The following is a 19,581-nucleotide window of genomic DNA, read 5'->3' as shown; positions in this document are numbered from 1 at the left end:
TGTGTCCCCTAAAACCTTCGCATGCCAAATTTGGCATTTTCTTGATTAGTTTTCGAGTCATGCAGAAATCTGTCTTTCATTTGTATGGCAGCTCCCCCTTAGAGAGGGGGTGGAGTGTCTAACTACCGTGAAAACATTTATTGCGCCCTAAAATCTCCATATACCTAATCTGGTTTCGTTTGCTTGATTAATTCTCGAGTAGTGTAGAAATTTGTATTTCATTTGTATGGCAGCCCCCCACCCCCTCCCCCTAAGAGAGGACGGAGGAGTATCTAACTTTTTTTTTCTTTATTTCGTCAAACTATAGTAGACAACAATTACATACATTGCTTACAATTACATTATACTTAATGAATAATTAATAGCTATATTTATGAAAATAAATTATTAGAGGTATCATGTATTTTGTATTAATAATGAATTACGAAATGCAACGCAGCAAACATATATGACAAAACTGTAATTCACGAATACAATGATCTTTCAGTCAATGACTTTTTCAATAATTTCTTCGTCATTGTCACATCAATTACATTACTGTACTTATTGTACGTTCTCATCATTCCATTCATAGCATATAAAGTTCAAAATGAAGTTGGTTTGAACAAATTGCGTGCTCGCAAGGCTCGTGTTGGTGCATAAAAACTTAGATTTTCAAGTAAGTTTTCAGAACTAATCCTGTGTGAAACTAAGTCAATTAAACATGACATTGTGGCAATTTCTCTGCGTTTCTCAAGTGTTTCAATATTTATTAACATACAACGAGCTTCATATGGGGGAAGGGGATATGTTGTCCAGCCTAGCTTTCTCAGGGCAAATAATAAAAATTGTTTTTGTACTGATTCTATTCGATTGGAGTGCAGTTCTTGATAGGGTGCCCATACAACACTGCAATATTCTAAAATAGATCTAACAAAACTTATATACAATGTTTTTATTGTGTATGGATCACTGAAATTGTAACTAAATCGACCACCATAGAAACATTTATTGCACCCTAGAACCTCCACATGCCAAATTTCATTTCATTTGCTTGATTGATTCTCGAGTAATGCAGAAATTTGTTTTTCTTTTGTATGACAGAAGAGCCTTAGAGAGAGTATCTAACTATCAGAGAATCTTTTATTGCACCCTGAGACCTCCATATGCCTAATTTGGTTTCATTTGCTTGATTAATTCTCGAGTTGTGTAGAAATTTGTGTTTCATTTTTATGGCAGCTCCCTGATGACGTTAGTGACAATTCAAGGCATTCAATGAGGTCTTTGGTTAGAAGATCTCGCTATTCCCACTATGACTAGAACGCTTCATTCTCTTGGTTACGCATCTCGCCGGATGACATATCACCTATTTAAGGCAGACGCAAGGATATTGCAGAGACGAGTTGAGTTGTCCCAAGTTATGCTGGAGAGAAGCGAACATGGTAACATGCTTTCAAGTCTGGTAACCAGTGATGAATCGAAAATTTCGACCTGTACCCCATACAGAGATAAGAAGAGGTATGCCATTGGTAACGAAAAGGTTGCGCAATTACCGTTCCTTCATGTTATGCGTATTTTTGTGATCCACTGGGAGTTATTGGATACACGTGAGACTTGGCATAGTGGTCAAGAAGTTAGGTAGATCTCATGTCCCTTCTACTAGGAAACCCATACCTTTGTTGCGGCTTGTAATGCGGTAGATATAGCGGTAGCGCATGACGTGCGCAGTTGCTCCGTATGAGCATATGAACGACACAATGCCAGGTATAGCAACTCACGCATGATGAGGTCTTCTGTGTGAAAAGCATTAAGGCGGTGATGATTATGATATTCAGCATAATGCCAGGCTTCTAGGAGGCGATTGACTATTGAGGATAAGAACAAACTAATATATCCATCACAATAGAACCACATAACAATAATAGAATGAAGCACGTCGAAATACACAAACTTTGTGTGTGATATCTTGTACAGAAGGGCAGATTAAAGTTTAAATATATACCGACCAAGGATCAGTTGTCAGAGGTAATGGAGTAGGGGTTGGCATCGCCAAGATTCCGTAAACTCAGAGACGTTCTTCTTCTTGGATGGAACTTTTGCCTTCTCAACGTAGGTATTACTTGCGTCATTTTTGTTAGTAGTGATGAGATTTCCATGCCGGATAAACACGCCTTGAATGTTTTCTGGAGTGGCAAGCTCTAGACTACACGCGATCACTGTGCAAGTCGGAAGAAGTTTCGTTGACGCAAAATTCCACGGCCAGAAAAGGAATCGAACCCGAACCCCCGGAATGATAATGTTGGACGCTAACCTTTCGGCCACGCGAGCACTCAGAGACGTACTTGGGAAATCAATAGTATATATGAGTTAAAGAAAATTGAATTCTCTAACGTTGTTCTTGAGCTTTCTACGAAACACGGGTTTCATTTTCTCTGCTGGTGACAGTGTTGCACCATTCGCGTATGCGATTAATTCATCAATTAGTATCAATATTAAATCGTAAGTTATGAGATCCAGACAGTGATAGGAAGTAAACAAAACGGCTACTAAAATTAAAATAAAGAATGATAAGAATAAAAAAAATATAAAAAGAAAATTCAACAAGCTTTATAGATTTGTATATCTATTATATGTACGATCATTGATCTTTAGAATATTGATAATCAAAGACAATAGAGTAATTTTTCCCTCGATCAAAACTATCTCTATATCAAACGAACTACGGCGTTCTAGAAGTCGGAAAAAAGCTCAATAATCAGGTTGATTGGATTTGTTATTGACTTGGTTAGGAATGGATTCTTCCAGGTCAAGATAAACACGATATTCTTTGCCCCTTCCATACACAAATATGTACGTAAGATATTACAAATCAAACACCTTTTACACGAGAAATTCATGTCAGATTTATATGTACGATACATATACTTTTGCAATCCCGCCGCGCATTTAAATTACATTAATTTTGCTCATGGAACAAAACTTTATGTGCGGTTGCATATGACAATGGATTCATATTTAAAATGTACTCAAAAAGGATTTTACTAATGTTTTCGGCTATTATTACAAAATAAATTAATATTAGGCAACTTATTTACTTCTCTGATTATAATAGTTAAAAATACCGAAACATTCTTCTCCCCTACTCGTATTATTTGAGAGGGAAACAAAAATTGCATGCCGTGATATATTTATTATTAACTATATCCTATTACTCATAATACATTGTTCACTAATACCTAATCATCATCATCTTCATTTTCCATTGAGATTTTCGAAACTCATGATATTGTGAACAGATATTGGATGTCTTAGAGATGGTTTCATATGCGAGAAGATTATCAATAAATTTACCAACCATCCATTGTTCATCTAGATTTGACGATTTAAGAAATAATTTAAATTTTTACTTTTACGCAAACCATAACGCTGCTTTAATGCACAAAGTGTAAAAAATATTACGTCGTGAGTGTTAAGTGTTAAGTGTTAAATACTTCTACTTGTATATGCATTGTATAATGGTTTAAAATCTCTTCAGTTTCTAAATAAAAAAAAAATTGTAAGTTTTCAGAACTAATCCTGTGTGAAACTAAGTCAATTAAACATGACATTGTGGCAATTTCTCTGCGTTTCTCAAGTGTTTCAATATTTATTAACATACAACGAGCTTCATATGGGGGAAGGGGATATGTTGTCCAGCCTAGCTTTCTCAGGGCAAATAATAAAAATTGTTTTTGTACTGATTCTATTCGATTGGAGTGCAGTTCTTGATAGGGTGCCCATACAACACTGCAATATTCTAAAATAGATCTAACAAAACTTATATACAATGTTTTTATTGTGTATGGATCACTGAAATTGTAACTAAATCGACCACCATAGAAACATTTATTGCACCCTAGAACCTCCACATGCCAAATTTCATTTCATTTGCTTGATTGATTCTCGAGTAATGCAGAAATTTGTTTTTCTTTTGTATGACAGAAGAGCCTTAGAGAGAGTATCTAACTATCAGAGAATCTTTTATTGCACCCTGAGACCTCCATATGCCTAATTTGGTTTCATTTGCTTGATTAATTCTCGAGTTGTGTAGAAATTTGTGTTTCATTTTTATGGCAGCTCCCTGATGACGTTAGTGACAATTCAAGGCATTCAATGAGGTCTTTGGTTAGAAGATCTCGCTATTCCCACTATGACTAGAACGCTTCATTCTCTTGGTTACGCATCTCGCCGGATGACATATCACCTATTTAAGGCAGACGCAAGGATATTGCAGAGACGAGTTGAGTTGTCCCAAGTTATGCTGGAGAGAAGCGAACATGGTAACATGCTTTCAAGTCTGGTAACCAGTGATGAATCGAAAATTTCGACCTGTACCCCATACAGAGATAAGAAGAGGTATGCCATTGGTAACGAAAAGGTTGCGCAATTACCGTTCCTTCATGTTATGCGTATTTTTGTGATCCACTGGGAGTTATTGGATACACGTGAGACTTGGCATAGTGGTCAAGAAGTTAGGTAGATCTCATGTCCCTTCTACTAGGAAACCCATACCTTTGTTGCGGCTTGTAATGCGGTAGATATAGCGGTAGCGCATGACGTGCGCAGTTGCTCCGTATGAGCATATGAACGACACAATGCCAGGTATAGCAACTCACGCATGATGAGGTCTTCTGTGTGAAAAGCATTAAGGCGGTGATGATTATGATATTCAGCATAATGCCAGGCTTCTAGGAGGCGATTGACTATTGAGGATAAGAACAAACTAATATATCCATCACAATAGAACCACATAACAATAATAGAATGAAGCACGTCGAAATACACAAACTTTGTGTGTGATATCTTGTACAGAAGGGCAGATTAAAGTTTAAATATATACCGACCAAGGATCAGTTGTCAGAGGTAATGGAGTAGGTGTTGGCATCGCCAAGATTCCGTAAACTCAGAGACGTTCTTCTTCTTGGATGGAACTTTTGCCTTCTCAACGTAGGTATTACTTGCGTCATTTTTGTTAGTAGTGATGAGATTTCTATGCCGGATAAACACGCCTTGAATGTTTTCTGGAGTGGCAAGCTCTAGACTACACGCGATCACTGTGCAAGTCGGAAGAAGTTTCGTTGACGCAAAATTCCACGGCCAGAAAAGGAATCGAACCCGAACCCCCGGAATGATAATGTTGGACGCTAACCTTTCGGCCACGCGAGCACTCAGAGACGTACTTGGGAAATCAATAGTATATATGAGTTAAAGAAAATTGAATTCTCTAACGTTGTTCTTGAGCTTTCTACGAAACACGGGTTTCATTTTCTCTGCTGGTGACAGTGTTGCACCATTCGCGTATGCGATTAATTCATCAATTAGTATCAATATTAAATCGTAAGTTATGAGATCCAGACAGTGATAGGAAGTAAACAAAACGGCTACTAAAATTAAAATAAAGAATGATAAGAATAAAAAAAATATAAAAAGAAAATTCAACAAGCTTTATAGATTTGTATATCTATTATATGTACGATCATTGATCTTTAGAATATTGATAATCAAAGACAATAGAGTAATTTTTCCCTCGATCAAAACTATCTCTATATCAAACGAACTACGGCGTTCTAGAAGTCGGAAAAAAGCTCAATAATCAGGTTGATTGGATTTGTTATTGACTTGGTTAGGAATGGATTCTTCCAGGTCAAGATAAACACGATATTCTTTGCCCCTTCCATACACAAATATGTACGTAAGATATTACAAATCAAACACCTTTTACACGAGAAATTCATGTCAGATTTATATGTACGATACATATACTTTTGCAATCCCGCCGCGCATTTAAATTACATTAATTTTGCTCATGGAACAAAACTTTATGTGCGGTTGCATATGACAATGGATTCATATTTAAAATGTACTCAAAAAGGATTTTACTAATGTTTTCGGCTATTATTACAAAATAAATTAATATTAGGCAACTTATTTACTTCTCTGATTATAATAGTTAAAAATACCGAAACATTCTTCTCCCCTACTCGTATTATTTGAGAGGGAAACAAAAATTGCATGCCGTGATATATTTATTATTAACTATATCCTATTACTCATAATACATTGTTCACTAAAATACCTAATCATCATCATCTTCATTTTCCATTGAGATTTTCGAAACTCATGATATTGTGAACAGATATTGGATGTCTTAGAGATGGTTTCATATGCGAGAAGATTATCAATAAATTTACCAACCATCCATTGTTCATCTAGATTTGACGATTTAAGAAATAATTTAAATTTTTACTTTTACGCAAACCATAACGCTGCTTTAATGCACAAAGTGTAAAAAATATTACGTCGTGAGTGTTAAGTGTTAAGTGTTAAATACTTCTACTTGTATATGCATTGTATAATGGTTTAAAATCTCTTCAGTTTCTAAATAAAAAAAAATTGTAAGGGATTGTATCTAGGACACGACCGCATATTTTCGACGTAGAACTACGCAATTATATTATGAAATCCACTTCGAATATTAGTTTAGAATGCATCGAAGTTTTTGTAATAGATTATGTTCATTGTTACAAATAAATTTGATGAACATCCTTTTACGTTTGATATGATGCCTAGGACTACCAAAATATCTGAACTGAAGAATTGTCAAACGATCGTTGTATTTTACATTTCCCTCTGAAATTATTACACATCTCATGTTTACGTAGTTCTCGAACCGCGAAAGTTCATTCACCTCTAGTATTTGAAATGAAGATTTTCCCAGGCTTCTGTGTTGGGCAAACCATCAATCGGGCCAATCAAAACTTGGTAGTTATGGCGTTTAAATAACGCTTGACATTTTACAGTTATTCAATTGTTCATCTCATGAAAAATAATATTTTATTAATTGTGATAGACGCGTAGAAATATTTCCTATCAATTGATGCAAACATCTTTCTGATCTGTTAAGAAATGTTCGAGTTAGGCCTGTTCTCACTGCAGCGGGGCGTGTGACGCTTACGGTTAATCGCGTGTGTTCTTACCAATGCGTTCACACCAAGCTGACGTGTCGTGAGCGTGGTTTTGACGTGTGGCTGGCGTGCAAACAAAAAACACTTCACGCCGGCGATATCTGTACTTCTCCGCTTCTCTCTAGCATATGTTTGTTTGTAGTAGTGACATAATTTTTTTTGTTTTTTTAATTTATTAGGTTTTTCACTCTTCGAGTTTTTAGCCGGATACATCCAACGATGTTAAAAACCAATTACCAATAATAAACCAATTTTCATTCTTTCATTCAAAAACACACATTGACATTAGAACATGCCGAAGACACGGTACAATGTGAGTGAATTAAAATATCGTGACGAGAAGTGAACACGCCCCGCTCACGCCACGTTGACGCCCCGCTGCAGTGAGAACATGGCCTTATAAGCATTCGAAATACGGGTAGGAATAGCATTCAAATCGGCTGAAGAAATGTATGGGAAAAGGAAAGTTCTTCCAGTTTGAATGAATTTAAACCATTTAGAGATTAGCGAATTGTAATGTATATCAAACAAATCTTAGAGAGTTCCCGATTCGATTGGTATGCAAATCACGAAAATTCGTTCACAGTGAAAATAAAGGGTGTGTCACATCAAATTGCATCACGGAAAAAACGCTGTAGAAATTTAATATTTAGGAATTATATCTTCAGCTTTCGCTTATAATCAGATAAGAGTGTATAGATCACGTTGGCCATGCTTCACTGTCAATTCTTCGCAAATTAAGAAAAATGTCGTCGAACGAAAAAGAGCGTCGTGAATTAATCCTGTGCACTCATTTCGAGAATCCGGAGTTGTCACATCGGGACATCGGTAAGATGCTGGGAATCGTCCAATCCACGGTCAGCAGAGTACTAAAACGATACTTCAAGAACCTAACCATCGACCGGAAGGTGAAGAACGGCAAAAATGGATGCTCCGTCAGTGAAAAAGATCACAAGCGCGTAGTTAAGCAGTTTAGACGTGATCCGAGAAGTTCGGTCCGGGATGTCGCCAATAAGCTGAATTTGTCAAGTTCATTCGTCCAGCGGACCAAGCAGCGAGAGGGCCTGCGTACATACAAGGTTCAGAAGGCTCCTAACCGCGACGAAAGGCAAAACATGGTGGGTGTTACGGACAGCTGAGGCTTATCGCGGATCGAGTTACAGATCCATAAGATAAGCAATATTTGAGATTATATTTAGAAAAGACCTCCAAGCGAGGTATAGAAACGTTTAGAAAGGACCAATGTAAGGCAATTAAAAGATGTAAGAGCTCAAGTGTTTTGTTAGGCTAGAAAACGCTTGTAGTTCGAAATTATTGCCGGTCATAAATTCAGAATGGACGAATATTTAAATAGCGTCCGGTAAACAATTTAATGCATGCATCATTTAGGATGCATTTTTATTACCCTTTTCCATCCCTAGCTGCGCTCAGCCAGATACACCAGCAGGGTGTAATAAAATAAAAGGATGTTATTTAGAGCGAAGGATGGAAAGGGGAAATCCAAGAATAAGATAGGCGCACCGACGAGGTGCTATAAACTTAAGGTATTTTCTTAGGGTAGTGCAGCCGTCTCAGACTGCACGTTACCATACGCTAGAAGAAGGGACAAGGAAGGTAGATGATCTAAACGAAACCGATATGTTATCGGTTTTCAAGAGAGAGAGAGGAGATGTTCCTCGTCAATCTTAGTTTAAGGAACCATGTATATATTGTGAAACTTTTGAATAAATTTTTTAGTATTGTAACAGAACTCACGCGAAAGCGTTAAAATTTTTCTTTCAATAGAGAAATTTTTCATGGTGGCTCCAGAGAGGAGCAGTGAAGATTTCCAAAGTGGAAAAAAGTGAAACTCGCGAACTCTTCTCGACAGTGGATGCGAGAAGTGATAATTCGCGAAAATTTATCGGCAGTGGATGCCAACAGTGTTAATCGCGAATAAAAAGTCTTTTTCAAAGTTAATTCGCGAACTATTCATCGGCAGTGGATGCCAACAGTGTTAATCGCGAATAAAAAGTCTTTTTCAAAGTTAATTCGCGAACTCTTCAAATAGCAGTGGATGCCAAAAGTGAAACTCTTCTCGGCAGTGGATGCGAGAAGTGATAATTCGCGAAAATTTATCGGCAGTGGATGCCAACAGTGTTAATCGCGAATAAAAAGTCTTTTTCAAAGTTAATTCACGAACTCTTCAAATAGCAGTGGATGCCAAAAGTGAAACTCTTCTCGGCAGTGGATGCGAGAAGTGATAATTCGCGAAAATTTATCGGCAGTGGATGCCAACAGTGTTAATCGCGAATAAAAAGTCTTTTTCAAAGTTAACTCGCGAACTCTTCTCAGCAGTGGATGCGAGAAGTGATAATTCGCGAAAATTTATCGGCAGTGGATGCCAACAGTGTTAATCGCGAATAAAAAGTCTTTTTCAAAGATAATTTGCGAACTCTTCAATCGGCAGTGGATGCCAAAAGTGTTTCTTTCAACCGAAATAAACATTGTGAATTGATTAAGAAACCGGCAGTGGATGCCAAAAGTGTTCCTTTCAAACGGAGACAAATATAAGTGAATTAACCAGCAAAAACCTTAAGCAGCAGTAGACGCAGCAGCACCAGCAGTAGCACCACCAGAGGTGACAACAACATCCGAGCCAGAAGGCCTCCCAGGACAAGGAGAGAATCGCCCAAGCACCAACACGGAAAGACGGAGATAGGACCGGATCAACAAAAAAGGTGTGATTTTTCCATTTTAGTTTAGTCATGTCTTATCAATTCATTAGGAATAAGAATGGCAATTGCCGCTTGTGCAATGAGCCTGATTCTAGGGACGATTTAGTCGCGTGCGATGAATGTGACCGATGGTTCCATTTGACATGCGCAGGCCTAAATAAAAAACCTAAACAAACAGAAAGATGGATATGCCCCAAATGCAAGACCATAGAGAACGAATTGTTAAGACTTCAAAAAACACAACCAACACCAATAGAAGAGATGATGAATATCCATAGAGAATCTATGCGGGCTCTAGTAGAAACTCTTAAAATTAAGAACGAGGGTAGAGAAGAAACCCCTGATTCAAATAGACTGTTACACCGGCAATCTCTCTTAGACCTCCCCTATTTTGATGGGTCATATAAGATATGGCCTAGATTTAAAATAACGTTCGAAGAAACTACCCTTCAAGGAAACTTTTCCGATTTAGAAAATATAAATCGTTTACAGAAATATCTCAAAGGAGACGCGCTGAAATTAGTGAGCGCTCTTTTAATCGATAAAGCTAATGTTCCAAAAATAATGGAAAAACTAAATCTACGGTTCGGAAATCCCGAAACCATTTATTCGAATTTATTGAAGGAAATGCTAAATGCGAGGAATCCACATTTTGGATCACCCCAAACAATGATTGATTTTGTAACATCGCTTGATTGTTTCGTGACAAATATAAAAATACTAAAACACGATGAATATCTCAATGATCCTAGATTGATTCGTGATTTAGTTTTAAAACTTCCAAACGACTTGCATCATCAATGGATCAAGTTTGTAGCTGATACAAAGAAAACAAGAGATATAATTGATCCATTTATACCGACGCTAGAGGACCTTTATAATTGGTTAAAACCTCAAGAAGAGTTGGCCACGATGCTACAGTCGGAGAGGAAAGAAAAACCTCATAAGAGCGGATATTTGAATACACATGCTGTAAAGGAACAAAAATATAGGCCGAAGCGCCTACCAAAGTGTTTCGCATGCCGAAACGAGCATAAGACATCAGAATGTTCAATTTTTAAAAATATGAACGTTCAACAAAGGAGTGATTTTATTTTTAAACACAGGCTATGTTTAGCATGTTGTAATTATACAAACCACATGGCAAAAGATTGCAGGATCGCAAAGCCTTGTGGAATCGATGGATGCAAACTTAGACACCACGCATTACTGCATAGAGCAACTCAGAGAGATGCTAACCTTAATAATACAGAAAGCGTTAATTGTCATGTAAATAAAGAGAACAAAATACTGTATCAAATCCTTCCAGTTACATTGGGCTGCGGAAAAAAGGAAATTAAAACTTTCGCATTTTTAGACCCTGGGTCATCAGTAAGTTTGATTCACGCTGATATTAAAAATAAACTTGGAACACAAGGGCGTAACAACCCCTTAACGCTGGTTTGGACTAATGGCGAAACTCAGCAAGAACTAGATAGTGAAGAAATTTCCCTAAGTATACAAGGATGCAATAATCAACGTTATAACATACATAATTTGAGGACTGTGTCGGAATTATCTCTTCCCTCACAGTCAATGAATATTCATGAATTACGACGAGAATACAATCACTTAGAAGATATAACTCTCGAAGGATATGAAAATGCTATGCCAAAAATACTGTTAGGTTTACCGCATTCGTTTTTGATAAGCGGTAGGGAGACGCGATCAGGTAAATTTAATGAACCAGTCGCACAGAACACTAAACTCGGATGGGTTTTGTTCGGGCAAACTAACGAACATAAAAAATTGAAAGGACACGTGCTGATGAACGACGAAATTGATTCATCAGATTATTTCAATAAAATGATGGAAAATTATTTTAGCCTAGAAGATTTCGGGATAAAAGTACCTGTAAAAACCTTGATGTCTAACGATGAAAAAAGATCGATTGATATCATGAATTCCACTTTGAAATATGAAGAAGGAAGTTATGAAATTGGGCTGCTTTGGAAACAGGAGGATGTACAATTTCCGCATAGCTATCAATCAGCCATGAACAGACTACGTGGTCAAGAATCAAAAATGCGTAAAAATCAATGTCTACGTAAATGGTATGTTGAGAAAATAAAGGAATATGAAACCAAGGGATACGCTAGAAAACTCACTCCCACAGAACAGCAGCAACGTGATCCAAAAATATTTTACTTACCGCACTTTACAGTTGTGAACCTAAATAAACAGCCCATAAAGCCACGGCTTGTTTTTGATGCCGCTGCTAAGGTTAAGGGAGAGTCCCTAAACACGAATTTATTACAAGGCCCGGATGCAACGACGTCGCTATTTGGAGTGTTAATACGATTTAGAGAAGGAAAATTTGCGATAACTGGAGACATCAAAGAAATGTTTCATCAAGTTAAAATAAGAAAGGAAGATCAAAATGCCCAAAGGTTTTTATTTAGGGAAAACTTTGACGAAGATCCCGACGTGTATGTGATGCAAGTGATGACCTTTGGAGCTACCTGCTCGCCCGCATGCGCACAGTTTGTTAAAAACACAAATGCTGAGAAATTCAGAGAAAGTCATCTTCAGGCAGTAGAGGCCATTCAAAACAACCATTACGTGGATGACTACCTAGATAGTTTCGACGATTTAGAAAATGCCTCAAAAATTGTGAACGAAGTTATTACCATTCACAAATATGGGCACTTCAATATCAGAAATTTTATATCCAACAGTAATGAGCTATTGGGACAAATCCCGGAAGAAAATAGAACGGAAGTTAAAGAAGACTTATTAGGAAAATTTGAGGAATCATATGAAAAAGTACTCGGAGTGTATTGGGATACAAAAAAGGATTTTATTCGCTACAAGGTGGATATTCCTGTTACACAGGAGTTTACGAAACGAAAACTGCTTTCACAAAGCATGAGTGTTTACGATCCACTTGGTTTATTATCACATATAACAATTCAATCTCGAATTCTAATGCAGGAGCTCTGGAAAAGTGGAATAACATGGGATGAACAATTAAACCCAGCACTAAAGAAAAAATGGGAGAACTGGCACACAAAACTGGAAGAAGCAAGAGCAATAAGAATACCACGTTCATATGCCAATTCTTCTCACCCAAAAGAACGAGAACTACATGTCTTCGTTGATGCATCTGAGAATGCTTATGCAGCAGCAGTATACTTAAGGAGTGTATATGAGTCGCACATTGATGTCAATATCGTGGCTGCCAAGGCAAGAGTCGCACCAACTAAAATGCTTTCCATACCACGACTCGAATTACAAGCCGCTGTATTAGGAAGCAGATTGGCTAAGACAGTAAAAAGCGAGCTACGTCTATCAATAGATAGAGTAGTATTTTGGTCAGATTCCAAAACTGTATTAGCATGGATTCGTTCAGAACCACGCAAGTACAAACAGTTTGTTGCCTTACGGATAGGAGAAATATTAGAAACCACATACGTAAACCAGTGGAAATGGGTGAATAGTAGGAATAATCCAGCGGATGAAGCTACGAAATTATCAAATAGTAATTCAATCTGGTTTACAGGCCCACAGTTCTTATATGATAATGAAGAAAACTGGCCAAATGAAGTTCAGAGAAGCGACACTGACGAAGAATTAAGACCACTGCACACTATTCAATCGAAAGAGTTTAGTGGTCTGAAAAGCATTCACATAAATTGGTGTTCGGATTTTGTGAGATTGAAGCGTTCTGTTGCAATTGCATTCAAATATATCGATTGGCTGAAATCAAAATGCAGGAACCAAAGCTTCAATAAAAATATTGACAAGGAGGACCTGGATTATGCTGAGCTCGTTTTAATATATAAGGCTCAATGGGAGTCATATCCCAAAGAAATGGAACTCTTACAAAATAAAATGAAAATTCATAAGGGAAGTGAAATTCGAGCACTTAGCCCGGAAATTTGCACGGATGGAATAATGAGATCAAAGGGACGGATTGAGAACGCTAACTGTTTACCAACTTCAGCCAGAACACCTATCATTCTGTCCTACAAGCATTATGTGAGCACTTTGATATTACGTCATTATCACGAAAAATATCGACATAAAAACCTGGAGACTGCCATAGCGGCAGTGCGACAAAAATTCTGGATAACAAACATCAGAGTTGCTATTAAGACAGTTAGAAGGAAGTGCCAATTTTGTAAAAATATGTCTGCGGAGCCAATTCCTCCAATGATGGCAGCCCTACCACGTTCTAGAACTACACCATATTGTAAGCCATTCACGTATACAGGCACAGATTATTTCGGCCCTTATGGCGTGTCTATTGGAAGACGCACTGAAAAACGTTGGGGATGTTTGTTTACTTGTATGACAACAAGAGCAGTACATCTCGAATTAGCACAAGATATGAGCTCAGACTCTTTTATTATATGTTTCCGAAATTTACAATATCGTAGAGGTAAAATAAGACCATATACCGGCACGATACAAAAGGCTATCGTAACCGCAATGGCAATTCTAGTACTGGTAAATTTGACAAATGCCGTCAACATCCAGCCTATTGAGGAAGGGGGTTTAATGTTTGATCATGTTGGGTCATGTATAGTAAAGCGAGGAATTTGGAGGACAAATATTGTATCCAACTTAATTCCTAACGACGATATTTCTATGCTAGACTCTATTCATTCGAACTTAGAAAGAACCTTGAAGTTCATGGGGAATGTAACTCAAGACAGCGCTTTGACAGAACTTGTAATGTCGATAGAACGACAATGTAACAATGCAAAACAAGAAATAAATTTTTTATCACGATCAAAAAGGAGTCGTGGAATACTTGGGTTTTTGAAAGACCTGTTATTTGGGAGTAATGATGTGGAAGACGAAGTACAGTCTTTGCGTATTCACGAAGAGCAAAAACTTCATGATATCTCACAAACCATGAGACTATTGAATCAAAGAAGCAAAAATATGGGAGATGAATTAAGCGTAAGAATTCGTAGACTAAATGAAGGAATGTTATCTTTGAAGGGAAAGTATTCCGAAGAAAGAACTAATATATTCGCAAGAAAATGTTTTGAGACCACAATGAAAAATTTCTCTATTGAAAGAAAAATTTTAACGCTTTCGCGTGAGTTCTGTTACAATACTAAAAAATTTATTCAAAAGTTTCACAATATATACATGGTTCCTTAAACTAAGATTGACGAGGAACATCTCCTCTCTCTCTCTTGAAAACCGATAACATATCGGTTTCGTTTAGATCATCTACCTTCCTTGTCCCTTCTTCTAGCGTATGGTAACGTGCAGTCTGAGACGGCTGCACTACCCTAAGAAAATACCTTAAGTTTATAGCACCTCGTCGGTGCGCCTATCTTATTCTTGGATTTCCCCTTTCCATCCTTCGCTCTAAATAACATCCTTTTATTTTATTACACCCTGCTGGTGTATCTGGCTGAGCGCAGCTAGGGATGGAAAAGGGTAATAAAAATGCATCCTAAATGATGCATGCATTAAATTGTTTACCGGACGCTATTTAAATATTCGTCCATTCTGAATTTATGACCGGCAATAATTTCGAACTACAAGCGTTCTCTAGCCTAACAAAACACTTGAGCTCTTACATCTTTTAATTGCCTTACATTGGTCCTTTCTAAACGTTTCTATACCTCGCTTGGAGGTCTTTTCTAAATATAATCTCAAATATTGCTTATCTTATGGATCTGTAACTCGATCCGCGATAAGCCTCAGCTGTCCGTAACATTCCGGACTCCGTAAATCTACTACATAGATTTACCAAATTCTTCAGTATTATCATTCTTTTCTACATTTTAATTTAAATTTTTGATAGTCGTTCTACATGTTCTAAATCATATACATTTGCTTGAACATATTTCCATCTGTAGCTGTATCGCTTTATTCTGTGTTTTATTGTGTGATTTGATTTCACTCACATTATTATCTTTTCCTTACACTTACACTTACAAGTTTATACTAGAAAACATAACTTATTATTTGTTTTATTAATAATAGTATTTTTTGTTTCATTTTTATTCTGCATACAGTTATGCAAACTAATCGTAAACATTCGTAAATTTCGAATAATTGCTCTCACTAGTAATTTGATATAACCGTTAATTATATAAACTAACTTCAAGTTTCTTTTTGGAAAATTATTCATTGAGGTTCAGTGTTATAATATTTTCCATTAAAGGAAATGCAAATTACATTTTCTTTTCTCTTATAAGATTTTCTTTCATCAAACACAACGTTCCATTTTAATGCTAAGTTATCTCGTTGCCAAGAAAGGAATCTTGAATCCAACATCCCTTTGCTAGTTGTCTTGTTACATTGCTGATATTGTTTTTCTCAAAACATCCTTTTGAAATAATTAGTCAATGTGCTAATCTTTTGGTAGTACAATTACCGTTCCTTCAGCAAGTATTAACATTAAAGTTTGTCTCTGAATACTAAATCCAATTTTAAAGCCTCAGTTCTCATGTAACTGTTCCGACTAATCATATAATACGACTGATCGTAGCTCACATAAACTTTTTCAAGTCGTTTTCTTTATGCATGCAACTCATGCTCTCATAGTGTGATATACTTTGAAATACATTTAAAAATTTCATTCAATTTTTTTTCCTGTTACTTGTATTCAAATAACTCATAATGTCATCTACATTGTATAGTTAACCATCTCCAATCTTTCCCTCAGTTAAGACTGGAAGCTATGCTTTTAATATTCATTTGAATAATGCATTGATCATATTCTCAGCAACTCACATGCTGAGCTTCGCAAACCACTTGTTTAAAAAATCTTTCTTCAGCATCTCACATGCTGTATTTCATCAACCGACTTACTGGTGATGTTGTTACTCTCAGCAATCCACTTGCTGAGTTTTAAGCAATTCACTTGCTTAAAAAAGAAACTTTTGGTTTTGACCCCTTCAGCAAATCACTTGCTGAAGGTTAAGCAATCCTCTTGCTAACAAATCAGTCTTCCAAATTCTTCATAGCTGTATTTTTAATTTTTTCTACCATCAACTAATTTACAGTTGATATCGCTCCTTTCAGCAATTCACTTACTGAGCTTTGAGCCAATCATTCGTATAGAAACTGGCTTCAGCATATCACTTGCTGCGCCATAATTTTTTCTTTAGTGGTCAATGTATATTTTTCAGCAGAATACTTGCTATACTTTTAACCCATCAGAGTAATGTTTTGAGCATTCCAAATGCTTGACGCTTGACCAGACAGTCTCTTCTTTTTTGCTCTAATTGATATTTTGGACCTTACAAGTTATCATTTTATTGGGTCCATTTTATAACGAAACAATTGTATCTTAAATTGTATTAAAGTCTTTCAGCAGCTCACTTGCTGAACTTCAAGCAAATCATTTGCCTAAAAATATTTTCTAATTAATTCAGTTAACAGTTTTGTTAAATTTCCATTTTAAGATTTTCGTCTTTATATTTTATCAAGCTTAAGATTTTCTATACTTTATATAGATATAAAGAATATCAACATATTACAAACGTTGAAAAACAAACTTTCCAACCTCTACATTAGAGAGTTTATAGTTTTGATCTACGGTAATAATTTCCCTATCTGGGCCATAATTTTGCAAATTGCGGAAACATATAATGAAAGAATCCGAACTCATATCTTGCGCTAACTCAAGATGTATTGCTCTCGTTGTCATACAGGTAAATAGACGCCCCTAATACTTAGGAAACAGTCTTCTAAAGATTTGAAAGTTATTCAGAGCCATAATTTTTCAATTATAAGTAGTCCTATTTTATACGAATCTATGGCTTTTAACTATAACGATCGCGTTATTTTATATGTGTTGCCCTATGACTAAATATTGTCAACATGTCACAAATTTTGCAAAATAGAATATTCATCATATTTCGTTAATGATGGTACAATAGTGTAACTCGCGGTTACAGAGTGGAAGTCGTTTTTGATACGACGTCGAGGATACTGGTAATCTGGGGTACAGTATTTATCGAGATTTCCAATACTATAATTATCGACTGAATATGATTTTCTATTGTGGGAATTATTTCTCCTTGGAAGAAATGAAGATTCATTTATAAACAATTCCTTTGGTGTTATTTCTGGCGCTACCTTCCTCGGAGGCTCAATAACACAAATCTCTATATTTGTTGAGTTTTCAAATTGTATGTTAGCATCTTGTGATGAATCATCCATCTTGATGATAACACTTTTGGTTTTACATTGGCTCCCAATTTTTGGGATGAACTTTGCACTTCTAAGGAATTTTTTAAAACCTTCACGCCAGGCTTTCGTCTTCAAATAAAATTTTGCTAATATTTTTGTTCTATTTCTGAGGACTACTTCCTCTACTGCTACAGGTGGTTCTATTTCTTCAAACCGTTTTTCAGTTGGGTATTTTATTTTCTGTTCAACAATCAGTGTTGCAACAGAATTCTTAATTAATCCAGTAGCTGGCCTTTCCCATTCTGGATCTTGAAGGTTGATAGATAGTTTTTCTATCTTAAAATTTTTAGCGTTTCCATTATTGGAATCCGCTATTTCTTTATTTGCAGATATCTCATCCGCCCTGACTTCATGCATCACGCATGGTTTTTTCTTTTCCGCCATAATTCCTCTTTCTGTGGAGGTTTTCGTATTTTCTTCTATCACAGCCCATACATCTGTGATGATACCCGTTTTGCCTATTGCGGGCAAACTATTCTCATAATCAGATTCGCGTTTTGCGACTGATATGGTTTTAAATGGCTCTTTCCTCACTGGGAATGAGCAGCCATCTTCACCGCTCTGAGGACTAACATCTCCTAGTTTTTCATTCATTTCAACTTGTATCACTTCAAGTTTGTCTTCATCATCTGAATCTTCTGACTCAGATGAATTGTCATTTTTCCTCCTCATATACCTAGCCAACTTAGGGTTCCACGGAGGAGGTGCAATTAATCTGGTTACTTTAGATGATTCAAATACTTTGTCATCTGAATCATTACCTTTCCTCCTGCAATCAACTAGATCAGGATTCCAAGGAGGAGGCATTTTTAATTGATGGCATTCCTCTGAGTTTCTAAACTCAGATTCAGAATTGCCATTTACTCGCCTATGCAATTCACTAATTACCCTAAATGGAGGCGGCTTGGTTGGCATATCCTCCTTATAATAATTTCCCCACCCACTAGGATATATGCTAGTAGCGAGTATTCCTATTAAGTCACTTATTCGCACTTTCTTCGAATAATTATATTCTAGATCTGTGCATTTGACACAGATCCACCGATCACCCGTTAGAGGGGCTTGCTTTAGATTAGTGCAACTCAAGTGGAACCATCGCTCACACTCGCAACAATAAATCATCTGTTCCTCATCAGACTCGTGACATAGGTGACAGTGACCCTTCACATTACGTGTGAAGTATTTAGTGGTAATCATCTTGTATGTGTTTTCCATATTCCTACTAATTTTATTGTTTATATTTTAATGTTGGCTCACTTGACCGTACGAATTTATTCCTTTATCATTTCTTTGCTCTCTTGGCCCCTATTTTAAAAACTCCCATGGTTGCTATCGCAACCCCTATAATTCTTAATATAGATTAATTCTATACCTGTTTTTCGATTAACTCATCTGGTGCTGGGATACTACTGCTGCTGCTGGTGCCGACTGGTTCTTGAGTGGTCCAAACCTTCTGGCTCGGATTGTTCTTGTCACTTCTGATAGTGCCAATGCTGGTGCTGCTGCATCTAATGCCACCGCTTGCTTCTGGTTCCGCTGGTTGACAGTTCCTGGTATCTCTAGCGATGGTCTCTCCGATTGTGCCGAGGATACTGCTGCTACCTCTTGCTTCTAACTCCACGACCACGTGCTGCTGCGGCAGTTGGTCATATTTATAATAACTGCCTTCT

General features: G+C 36.8%; 1 protein-coding gene across 1 annotated transcript in view; it reads right to left on the bottom strand.

Annotated features, from left to right (window-relative positions):
- Positions 1-12,659, bottom strand: part of LOC129767963 (uncharacterized) — a 33,108-nt gene extending 20,449 nt beyond the window's left edge. Inside the window, exon 1 of the mRNA XM_055769287.1 lies at positions 11,892-12,659. Coding sequence (XP_055625262.1) covers positions 11,892-12,075 — 184 coding nt within the window. The 5' untranslated portion in view covers positions 12,076-12,659. The remainder of the gene's footprint in view (positions 1-11,891) is intronic.
- Between the last annotated feature and the right edge of the window lie 6,922 nt (positions 12,660-19,581).

This window comes from Toxorhynchites rutilus, chromosome 2, assembly GCF_029784135.1.
Source record: "Toxorhynchites rutilus septentrionalis strain SRP chromosome 2, ASM2978413v1, whole genome shotgun sequence".
NCBI classification, from domain to species: Eukaryota; Metazoa; Arthropoda; class Insecta; order Diptera; family Culicidae; genus Toxorhynchites; species Toxorhynchites rutilus.
This window is presented reverse-complemented; position numbering and strand designations above follow the sequence as displayed.